Below are 12,514 nucleotides of genomic sequence, written 5' to 3'. Positions count from 1 at the left end.
CCCTCCAAGATGTCCCTAGTGTTTGCCGAAGTGAAATTGCAGTGTGTTCAAAGTATTCCACAAGGTTACATTGCAAAGATGAGCCTTTGCTTATTTCCAGTGGAACAGCAGCAGATGTGACCAACTTACAGAATGTATTTGCAAAGCAGTATTTGCTGAACTTCCATGAAGTTTTTACCTATGCAAACAGGTTTCGGTTTGTTCCAGCCGGGCTTGCCGTCTCCCCCCATGATGCAAGTGAGTGTGGAGTCTCCCTCCAGCGTATAGCCATTGTCACAGTAATAGGTGACAGTTGCACCCAATTTCAACTCTGTACCAACACGTGTACCATTACGCACCAGGCCTGGTTCAAAGCATGACTCTCTGGGATTTTCTGTTGAGGAAAAGAAACACAAAGTATGGTGAGAGGGATAAAGAAGGAGAGAGAGTGGGAGATGCTGATTTATGGCTATTTGTGTAAGACTGATAATCCAGTGCGCACAGGGACCTCTACATATACACACACTCGAAAATTGGCTTTGGAGAATAAATAATGTGGAGTTATTTGCCATGTGGCCTTGATTTTATTAGGAACTACAATATAATACATGTTTTAAATCTACAATGCAGTTTCATGATCTGGTACATTCTGATGGGGCAAACATTTTATTATGAATGCTGCTGGTGCAGGTTGAAAAGAACCAATAGCTTGAAATACTACGAAAGGTCAGTACTAGAGTGGATAGGTTCAATTGTTTCTCAAAAGATTCGCAATTGAGACTCCTAATAGCTAAAAACTGAAGAATAAAGACACAGGAGGCTCTTTGTATAAGTGCACTCCAAAGATGCTTCAAATGAGCGCACCCAGATCACCAATTCACAATCCAGAAATATGCTACAGCAACCTACATGCCCCGTGGAGCATAAACAGTGACCCAGGAAAGATTAAAAGTGACACTGGGCTAGATCAGGTCTGCTGACTACACAAAACAGTCAGTCACCCAGCAGGACATGTGTATGGCGCACACCGCATCCTTTGGCCAAAATTAGAAATCAATCATTCTTACTACACATCTGCATCGCACAGCAAAAATTGGGTTGCATGCAGTTCTAGTTGAGATATTACTTCCTAACATAGTTACACCGCATTGTTTGTGCTGATGCCCGTGCCCTTCATGGCCCAATAGCACGTCGAAACGACACAATCTGTTTGCTGGGGCCGCGATCCAGACCGTCCACAACTAGGTTCCTCTTCCTAAACCTAACAAGACGAGCGTGGAACGAGCAGTAATTAAGAGTGGACCAAAGCCAGCCTCAAGTTCTAGCTCAGGTGTCCAGGTGGCTGCGTAAGAATGTGCGTGTCAGCAAGGATGTGTTTGTGAATTTGGACATGACAAGTGTTTGAGCTGGCAGGGAACAGTTCGGACGGGCAATGGAGTGAGTATGTGTGTGTTGTGTTTATTTAACTGTTGGTCAAGTGTGCAGAGTCTTGGCCCACATATTGCACCTCGGAGGCCAATCAGACACGGTTGGGAGTCTGTGAGAAGCTGATTGGTCTGTAAAGAGGTTGACAGCACCTGAAGCTTGCTCCAACAGCAGCAGCATGCACAGATGAACCAACGTGACCCTGTGCCAGACCGTCTATGCTAACACTTCTGTCAGGGTTAAGCTGAAATAAACACACTTTTCGTGTATTTATGACTTGCTTCTACATTATTAGTTTATACTAATTCATTGTGAGGAGACTGGGGTCTGGAACTGGAGCTTTTTAAGTGCCACACACTGTGTCCATCTGCTGCACCAGATTGAGAGAATACTGTTCCTCATTCACCAAGCCCAACAGAGGGTGATCTAAAGAGCACGGACTCTCTCGCTCTGACCGCTGCATGCCAGCAATGGCCATCAGTAGGTAGTGTTCTAGTGTGGTTCACTTTAAGTTCATTGACAGAAATGCTAAAAATAAAAAAAAATAAGAGTAAAAACATAGCTGTAGTTGTTGTTCTAAAGCATTTGCCTTTCTGGACAACATGAAACCAGTGTGAATTTCACAGTCAAATAAATAAATACACTACTGTTCAGAATTTTTGGGTTGGTAAGATTTTTTAAATGTCTCTTCTGCTCACCAAGGAACCATTTATTTGATCAAAATATAGTCAAAACAGTAATATTGCAATTTAATATATATACACTCACCGGACACTTTATTAGGTACACCTGTTCAACTGCTCATTAATGCAAATATATATTTAGCCAATCACATGGCAGCAACTAAATTCATTTAGGCATGTAGACATAGCCAAGACGATTTGCTGAAGTTCAAACTGAACAACAGAACGGGGAAGAAAGTTGATTTAAGTGACTTTAAACGTGCCATGGTTGTTGGTGCCAGACGGGCTGGTCTGAGTATTTGCTGATCTACTGGGATTTTCACACACAACCATCTCTAGGGTTTACAGAGAATGCTCTGAAAAAATATCCAGTTATTTTTGTGGGCAAAAATGCCTTGTTGATGCCAATGGTCAGAGGAGAATGGCAAGACTGGTTCAAGTTAGAGTTAGAGTAACTCAAATAACCACTCATTACAACCGAGGTCTGCAGAAGAGCATCTCTGAACACACAACACATCAAACCTTGAAGCAGATGGGCTACAGCAGCAGAAGACACACCGGTGCGACTCCTGTCAGCTAAGAACAGGAAACTGAGGCTTCAATTCGCACAATAGAAGGACAATAGAAGATTGGAAAAACATTGCCTGGTCTGATGAGTCTCGTTTTCTGCAGCACCATTCAGATGGTAGGGTCAGAATATGGCATAAACAACATGAAAGCGGTGGTTTAATGGTGTGGTGGATATTTTCTTGGCACATTTTGGGCCCCTTAGTACCAACTGAGCATTGTTTAAACACCGTCCATCCCTTTATGACCAAAATGTACCCATCCTTTGGTAGCTTCTTCTAGCAGGATAACATGCCACAAAGCTCAAATCATCTCAAACTGGTTTCTGAACATGACAATGAGTTCACTGTACTCAAATGGCCTCCAAAGTCACCAGATCTCAATCCAATGGAGCACCTTTGGGATATGGTGGATGTGACGAGTACTGATTTTGGACCTTGGTGCGTCTGATCGGACACGTCTGTCATTTCATGAATAAACAAATAAGCCAAAGTGTCATCAGACAAAGTGAGGTCAGCAGGGCGCATACAGGGACAGCAAACTCGCATTTGTTTTCATTTGTGCAGAGCCTTTACTGTGACAGCAAAACATTGATCAAATGGCAGCTTTAGTGAGTGCATTTGGCTTTTCATTTTCATAATTCTTCTCTAGACGACTGCGAGAAGTGCCATGGGTCGATAATTATACGCCACACAAAAGCGAGCAGAAGGGGGTGATCAAGGCAACAGTCAACGTGCTGTTGCAGTACGGTACACTACAAATACCACAGAACAAAAAGCAAAGAACAAAGACAAATGGAAAATTAGGGTAATTCTGATACCATTATTTGACCAAATTCTCATGCAGTACAGGAATAGAAAGTGCCAACAAAATGGGAATGGATGCAAATTAGTCCTCCCACCACAAGGGGGGAACATACCAGTGTACTGCAGGACAAATCCATTGCTGCTAAGTGAGGCGTCACTGCGGAAGGCCAGGAACAGTGTGTTGGAGCTGCTCTCAATGCGCTCAGGGACATCCGTGCCATAAAAGCTGCCCAGCAGCTGGCAGAGAGAATCAGGCCCATCATAGACATGCAGGAAGTCGTAGCTCGGCTCTAGACTAAAGCTGACGGGAGGAAGAAACATATATGATATGACTATACACTACCAGTGTTGATATTAAATAAAACTACTGTTTTTTTTTTTTTTTTTATTGAAATAAATACATATTTTACATGAAAAACCTAAACTCACAATTAGAAATGTTGCCTTGGCATTTAATTGAAAAAAGGAAAAGTACTAAAATTAAATAAATTAAAAATTAAAATTAAATAAATATAAATTTTATCTATACACACACATATATAAACTGAATATATATATATATATATAAATAAATAAATACTATAATATAAATAATACTAAAATAACACTGCAACATCTATGTATTGTAATGGTAATGTAGCTACAATTAGGTAGTGTTGTCAAAAGTACCGGTACTTCGGTACCAAGTCGGTACTGAAATTTTGAAAATGTGACGATACCAGCATTTCTGTAGTACCGCTAGTACAGAGAATCTGGGTATATTCGGTACCCACTGATAGGTCTGTAGCAGTATTTACTTGAATATGACACGAGTGAAGCACAAAGCTTTTTGAATACAAAATAAATAATAGGTTAGCAATTAAATGTGAAATCGCAGCCATGGAAACATTTTGGCTCATGCCGAATGAGAGCGGTACGTGAGTCCATGCATTTATTTGTATTCTGTTTTGCAAATCGTGATCTGGTCACCTGATTATCAGAGATTATATAACAATATTCCATTAGTTATTCCACTGAACATGGAATCTCTGTTTATTTTCCCAAATCTTCACTCATGCAGTGGATTAAACGTTTCTTTCGTTCGTTCGCATTGAAGCCTATTAGGCTATTCACATTCTTTACTGTGGTAAAGTAGAGAAAAAAACACTGTAGGACAGAAACCTTTTTTCTTGCACGTCAATAATTTATATCTAACACAGGTTGTGTGCGTTATTAAACTTTATAAGGCGCGTCAAGTTTATTTGTCTATAGTACGTTTTACACACGCTGGTGAATTTTAGTTTCGTTTTCTCTGACAGCGCAAAATCAAACATAGCCTGAATGTCTTGCTCCTGCGGAGGATAAAACTCAGTTATTATTAAATTAAAGAGAAATTGTCTCTTTCCTGCTCGTGTCATGACGCATCTTTGTGTGGAAATAAAAAAAAAAAAAAAAACATTTTTAAAAAAAAAATAATATTTAACTTTTTTATTATTTAGGTTACCATAATTTACCGATATTTATTTAATAGTTTTATAGGCTGTAGTGTGTCGTTTCACTGATGGAATCGCTAAAATAAACACACACGTCTGTTACCCCTGCTGAAAAACCCAGCATATGCTGGTAAGGTAGGTTTTGAAGCTGGTATGCTGGTTTGAGCTGGTTTATGCTGGTCCAGGACCAGCTTAGGACCAGCATGGACCAGTTTAGGACCAGCATAAATCAGCTTAAACCAGCATACCAGCTTCAAAACCAACTTTACCAGCATATGCTGTTTTCTTTTCAACAGTACAAAATGGATGTTTGAGCATTTTTTTTTTTTTAATATTTCAAATGTATTTCATTGAGGTAGCCTATATATGTAAACACACAAACATACACCATGTTTTTAAAATAGGCTATATAAAATAGTAAAATAGTTTCAACAGATTTTGCTGTGGTACCGAAACTGGTACCGAAACCCGTAACATTTTCATGGTATCGGTACCGACTACTGGAATTTTGGTACCGTGACAACACTACAATTAGGAAATGAGGGACTTTAGTCTCAGAAAGCAGTCTTACTGATTGAAAGTGAGTGATATGATGTGGTCCGGCGTTACTGTTACTGTCCAGTCACATTCTCTGCCATGAGGATAGGGCTCTGGGTATTCAGGGGACAGGATCAGTCCACTGGGGCCAGTCAGATTCCCTCCACATGGAGCTGCAGTACAAAGGAAGGGGAGAAAAACTCTGGAAAATTCTAAAATGTCTCAAAAAAAAAAAAAACTCAAAGAAATGAATAAAATCTTAAAATGCCATAAATACCATAACATATTTATTTTATTAAAAAAAAAAAAAAAAACCTTAACCCTACTCCTCGAATATCGAACCCCACGAATCCCTCGGTCCTTAAATATTTTTGTTGACAATAGGGGGCCTTGGAGTCAAAAAGACTGAGAACCACTAATGTAGAATTCCATTGTAATTCTGATTGAAAGAGGTCAACACTTACTGTTTTCACTAAGAGCAAATTTGTATTTTTTTTCTAAAGAATATCATTTAACAATGAAGGTTTGTTGATCCAATGTCAGGTATTTCACCTGGAACAAGCAAATATCTCCAGGGTTCATATTTCACACTCATACTGAGTTTAATTGAAAACGGCAACCTAATTGTACTATTGTTAGTGTGACTGTTATTATAAAGTGGCTTAAATTCACAAAAGAAACCAAATAACTACGGTCCCTCATGTCCACAAAAATGTGATGAAATCTTTATAATGAAGCTGGTGCAAGAGAATAGATGGTAAACAGTTGGCCAGGTCCAGCGGAAATATTAATAATAATAACGATATCTTTGCTGTACTAATGTACTCCAGATTCATCATCTCATAAATTAGCCCTCTCATGTAGTCAATAATGTGGTGAATATTTTTATGTTCTTATACTTACTGTGTATGATATTAAAATGTATTGTGTGTGTGTTACATTTAAATTGGGTGCAAACTAAATCAGTGACCTAGGCCTTAAACAAAGACAACTGAAAGGAATTTCAATATGACTTAAATTGCAACCTTGAGTCTATTTGAATCTAGTTTGCACATAAACGGTTTCTTAGTGTGTAACTGCTTTCATACTAGTATCACTGAATGTGTACTGTATAACAAAATACTGATACCTTGCTCAGTGTATAAAGTGTTTTCTCTAGTTTTGATGTCACAACACAAACAGTATATTAGCATTAGCATTATTCGCCATTAGCCAAATCACAACTGTGTCAATATTCATTACAACTGCACTCTCGCTGTGCGATATTGCTTAATTTTAGTGTCTTCCTTTATGCTAATGGGACAGAGTCCACCTTATTTTTCATGAAGCAAGTTTTCTTTGAATGTACAAGACTTTCGATTGATTAGCCGCTATCAGTAAATAACTAAAAGAATAACAAAGTGCAGTAAATGGTAAAACTGTGCAAAATAACTGTTTATAATTATGATAATAAATTAAAATAATATGATAAATACCAGATTGCAAGATGAAGCAGCATAACAGACAGTTTTGTACAGCTAAAATTACTGGAAGCGGCTGACATCGGAAGCCTTACTCATTCAAGATTAAACCGCTCACTCTTACGTTGAAAATATGTTGAATAATGACTACGTAAAAATGGAGGGATCACAGTGGAAGTGTTGGTTGAGGATGGGAATGTTTACATTTCTTAATCTGGCATGCTCATACCAGAACAGGTGGGCGGATCAGGCTGCCAGAAGAAACGGTTGTTGATCTCGGTACAGGTGATCTTGGTCGCCCCCTGTAGGAGGTATCCGGGATCGCATTGGAACAGCACATGATCCCCTGGCTCTCTGCTGTCTCCTATGCGAGTGCCATTTGTTGGAATGCCAGGATCATTACAGGAAGTGGCAGTTGAAACTGCAAAAAAAATAATAACAGTCACAAAAGTTAATGTAATCAATGGATCACCTTGACTTAATATCCTTATATATTGTCTCCAAGACCAAGGATAATATATGAAGGCCCCCAAAGATATTCATAGAAGTTCTACTGGAATGACGAAGCTGCCCATTTTCAAAACTTACAGAAACTAGGACTGAAAAAATGAAATTAAAAAAATGAAATATGAAATAACTCAAAACAATTATAATTAAAATAATTACATTTAATCATTTAAGAAGTTTCAATAACTGAATGTTCTTCAGAGTTTTATTTTTACACTAATTAATTTACATGACCTTTCTAGTCATTTTGTAATTACAGTTTTTTTAAATTATTATTTTGTTTAATCACAAATAGCAATTTCTACCCATTAAAATAATTTAAAGCTTAAAGGAACATCCATTATAAAAATGGCCATGGGATTTTTACATTTTATTAATTTCTGTAACATTTCTAAACATCAGTCTAAAATCACAATTCCCTCTTATTTCCAGTTTTTTTAAGACCATCTCTGAAGTAAAAATGACAGTTGTTGAGGGAATGAATGAAATAAGAAATAGAATGTCAGTTTACATTTTGAATTTTATGCTTTAGCTTATTTTAATGATTGTTTTGTCTCATTTTAATTTATCTTCCTTTTCGGAAGTTTGATTGCTTGAGAACCACTGCATAACCATCTAAGTCATCTACTGGGTTGTGGTACTGACCTACCAGCCATTATGGACATCAACAATAACTGCTGCAAACCTACAGATTACCTACATAGTTAGAATCTGTAGCACTTCTGAGCACCCACATGACAGCTCTAGTCTGCATTCTTCTACACACACTTATTCATTTATCTAGGCACCTGCAACTTTGTGGTACACTCTTAAAGATGCCATAACCCAGATGGGTTTTGAAAGTAAAATGGGATGCTTTGGAAGTAAAATAACATGGCATTGATTAATAATGGCATATATTTTTACTCTTTTTGTGAAACCTTTAATGTTGTTCTTTGGTTCTCTAAAGTATCATGCAAGAAATCACGATTCTCTGGTTGGAGTGATGGCTGATGGAGGTGGACGGGGATGGTTACCCTGGTTACAGGCTGACAGCAGACAGAAGCACATAAACCTTGGCTTAACGGGTTTCCTTTATTGTCAGTGGAGAGGTTGTGTCTGCTAGGCTGTGCTACAGGGTGGGTGCTGTCGGAGACTTTAGGTGACGCTCTTTTTTTTTACTGTACTAAATCATATAAATATCATAATATGTTCACAGAGATTTAGGAAACATGCTAAGTTCAAATACCTGTTTCCTCGAAAACAATGCTACAGCAAGTTCATTTAATTTTCAAATTAAGCAACTTTGAAATGTGCATTCTGGGTCAGAATGTCTGTTTTGGTTTTTCTCCAATTCTCCAATATTTTGAATTTGGACTGCAGTACCCATTTCAAACGCTAGCTGTCAATATTACATACTGCACCTTTAAGGTATATATAAATATAAATATATATAAATATATATTTATATATATATATATATATATTTTTTTTTTTTTCCCATTCAGTAAGACATATGCATAAGCTACAATTGAAGTACATTTACCAAACAAATTTCTAGATATTAACCAAAAAGCATGATACTGAATAATGCTCAGATTATTATCTTCCAAAACTGTGAGACCAATCGCCCAATACATTTAATCAAAAGAGCAACAGTCTCTTGGAACACATGGAAAGAAAACACCATTTTTTTTACATTTTGTTTTTTGCAATATTCTGGTTTTTGCAACCCAGATAAATATAAGTGTGCAACCGCCCACTTTACAGTGACCTTGTTCTGAAAGATTTCAGTTCATATTCTGCATTGACATTAAAAAAGTAATAATAAAAAATAAAATAATAATAATAAAGGTGTTCTAGCCTTGAACCAAATCAAATAGCTCCATGATGAATCACAACAATTTGATTCAATGCACAAGAACAAAACCAAAAAAATAAAAAATGGATGTACTTCATATCTGAGGGAATTAACTATTTAATCCTTTAAAGCATCTACAAGGACTGTGAATTCTGTAATCAAACAATCTACGCTGATCGCTGGTGAAAGTATGGAGCTGTGAAGCGGAATGAGAGTGAACGGAGTAAAACACATACCCGAGAACTGCAGAGCGAAACCCTGCTTGCTGGTAAAGAAGTCAGTTGTGAACTGCAGACTGACAGAGTTAAAGGTGCTGTGAAGGTCTGGAGGAAGAGTAGAGCCACTCAGCTCTCTCAAGAGCACACCTCCGTCCTGAGGCCCATCCCAGATCCGCAAAACATCATGCACTTCTTCTGTGTGAAAGACCAGGAAATGCAACCTGTGGAGTTACACAAACAAACATAACATTAGACAGTTTAGATTAAAGAAACTAATAGTTAGATGGAAGAGAGAAAAAGAGAGAAAGCAATCATATCTACAGTATTTGGCACCAAGGGGAAAGAGAAGTAATTGGAATCACAGTGTTAATTTGTACATTTTCACAGGTTTCCACTAGTTATATAATAATAATTTGTTCTAAGAGAGATATGGTTAATTTGGAGTTGCCAGACCAGGAAATTAGCACTTGGATAGTACTTAATATTAGAAGGATATGAAAGTGAGAGACAGACAGAGAAAAGATAAAGAGAAAAAATAAGACTCAAAAGTAAGTGAAAATTAGTCGACTGACGCCTGCAAAAATTTCATTTACGGGTAAACAAGAATATTAATGAATGAGAGAAAATATCTTTTTCAGCTATAAGGTGGAACATGCAGCAATTTAAATAATTAACCTTTAAGAGACAGAAATTAAATAAGGACTTTAAGAAGTGATTCATGAAAGAGACATGCTACTTCCAGTCTGAGGGAAATGTACTTGTTTTCTGGAACCTAAATGCCAGAACCAGATTACTTTACTAATGCACGAGGTACTGTATACATAACTAACAAAGTGTTCTCTATAGATAATTATAACAGATTGTCTTTACAAAAATGGCTCTGTATATTGTTGCTGCAAAATAGATTTTTTCACCTCTTGAGAAAAGTCTACTGCATTATGATGTACACTAAAGAAAAATGTATTTTTCGAATTAGAGAAATGTACAACCAGAAACAAAAATCCAAATGACAAAAAATAAAACAAGGACCAAAAAGCACGAAATCAAAAAGCACAATAAATTAAATGAAAGTTTTAGAATTTTTGGAACATCCGTATTGAATTAAATAAATTCAAGCTGGTTATTCTAAAACCCAACATGCTTCAGAAGTAGGTCACTTTTCTCACACTGATCTTTAAAAATGGAAATACATTTGTCCCAAATAATTTCTTAGACATTTGTGTGCAGAGCAATCTGTGGAACACTCTGCAACTACATGTCAAATACCAGTCATTAGAATATTAGTAAACTGTCTGTTTAATATCTGCTAACACTATATTTTGATGGTCCACAAACAGACATTCTACTGACTATTAGGAACTTGCGAGTCAACTTGCATGTTACATGTCAACTTACTCTATTAACCCTAACCTAACAGTCACCGTATCATTTACAAAATGCTTTAAAGGAGATTCAAGAAAATAAAACCTTTTTTTTAGAACAATACAGACATTTAAAACAAAACTTGATATACATAAGTTCATATAAACCAATCTCAGTATGACTGTAATGATTTGTAAGAGTTAAATCATCAACAGTTAGCAATTTGAAAGGAAAATTATGTAAATGATGTCAGGAGCCTGCTTTTAAGAAACCGAAGTAAAAGCCCTTAACCAAGGAGGCGGCAGAGAACTTTGTCACACATACAAAACACAAAAGCTCATTAACACAGACCATGCTTCATTAACGCAGAATCAAAAAAAAAAAAAAAAGAGAAAAAAAGGGTATTTTCTGCAAAATAAACAGGAAGAGACAATGGGTCGAGTACAGCAATTCCGTGAATTACCACAGGTCAATGATAAGTGAGCAAGAAAAAGAGATCATGTGTAAAAGCTGACCGTATCCGTCATGGTTCACAGGCCTTTTACACATGGATGACTTCAGGGGCGGTATGAAAAGTATTGATGTCTCAAAAGCCAAGTTAGATACTTATTTCTTGAAAACAAACATGTAACCCATGACACCAGTTATGTCCATCAAAAGGGGTTGTATTTAAAATGCAATCCTTTCATTTATAAACGACTGCTGTTGGAATGAAAATAACTAATTGTTGTAGGCTATACGTGTGTAGTATTTCCACTGAATTGTTGCCATGACAGCGCATACATACCAGCTGCAAAACGCCTTGGCTTACTGTAATTCACGTAAGTGAATTAGCAGAGCTTCCCCTGGTTTCCACCTATTTCTCTGTGTGTGTTTCTCCACCCATAAAGATGTGAGTGGGAAGTATTTCTAAATCCCAGTTTCAATTTTAAATTGTGTGGGTTTTAGGATTTAAAAAATACATCTATTCAGTATGAAAGAAACACATAAACACAAAATATACAGCAACAGTGCGAACTACAGCTATTTCACTCTGCACAAAGTCTGGGTGTGAAATGAAAGAGACCAACAGTTATTTATAGCTGCGTATACACTAAAGAAAGGCCTTGCATCGTAAAGCCCCGATTACACCGACACCAACAAAGCAGCGGGAACTCATTCATTTTCAATGAGTCAGTGATTTCCACTGACAAGAAAGACAGGATTCAGGGGCAACACAATGTGGTAAAGTCTGTATGAGAAAAGTTTATGCAAATTAGTGTGTGTGTATATATATATATATATATATATATATATATGCACACACACACACACACATGTGTGTGTGTGTGTATTAGGGCTGTCAACGTTAACGCTTGCGATTAATTCAAAACCCTTAACGCGTTAAAATATTTAATTCATATTTAACGCAAAAAAATAAATAAAAAATAAATAAATAAATAAAAATACGGAAGCATGTGAAATTGTGTCATAACGTAATTTACCTCACGCGGTTAGATGATCTTAAAGTCCATGCTGATTATATTAGAGATGGCAGAGAGAATTATTCATTCCAGTGTCTGTTTCGCTTTAAAACACGAACTCAGTGTCATATTCTGTCATTGTAGCGCGAGTCCTCCCGCATCACGCTGTTCCTGTCTGAACGGAACTTGTGCATG

The 12,514-nt window shown here is 37.0% G+C and overlaps 1 protein-coding gene across 4 annotated transcripts in view; it reads right to left on the bottom strand.

Moving 5' to 3' along the window:
* csmd2 (CUB and Sushi multiple domains 2) overlaps positions 1-12,514 on the bottom strand; it is a 343,711-nt gene that overhangs the window by 74,947 nt on the left and 256,250 nt on the right. For all 4 annotated transcript variants that reach the window (XM_067411157.1, XM_067411158.1, XM_067411159.1 and 1 more), the window contains exons 26-30: positions 9,513-9,715; positions 7,159-7,350; positions 5,504-5,642; positions 3,574-3,761; positions 179-373 (exon numbers count right to left, since the gene is read on the bottom strand). In XM_067411157.1, the coding sequence (XP_067267258.1) occupies positions 179-373; positions 3,574-3,761; positions 5,504-5,642; positions 7,159-7,350; positions 9,513-9,715 (917 nt within the window). The remainder of the gene's footprint in view (positions 1-178; positions 374-3,573; positions 3,762-5,503; positions 5,643-7,158; positions 7,351-9,512; positions 9,716-12,514) is intronic.

This window comes from Chanodichthys erythropterus, chromosome 15, assembly GCF_024489055.1.
Source record: "Chanodichthys erythropterus isolate Z2021 chromosome 15, ASM2448905v1, whole genome shotgun sequence".
Taxonomy (NCBI): Eukaryota; Metazoa; Chordata; class Actinopteri; order Cypriniformes; family Xenocyprididae; genus Chanodichthys; species Chanodichthys erythropterus.
The sequence above is the reverse complement of the archived record's forward strand: the minus strand, read 5'-3'. Positions and strand labels throughout refer to the sequence as shown.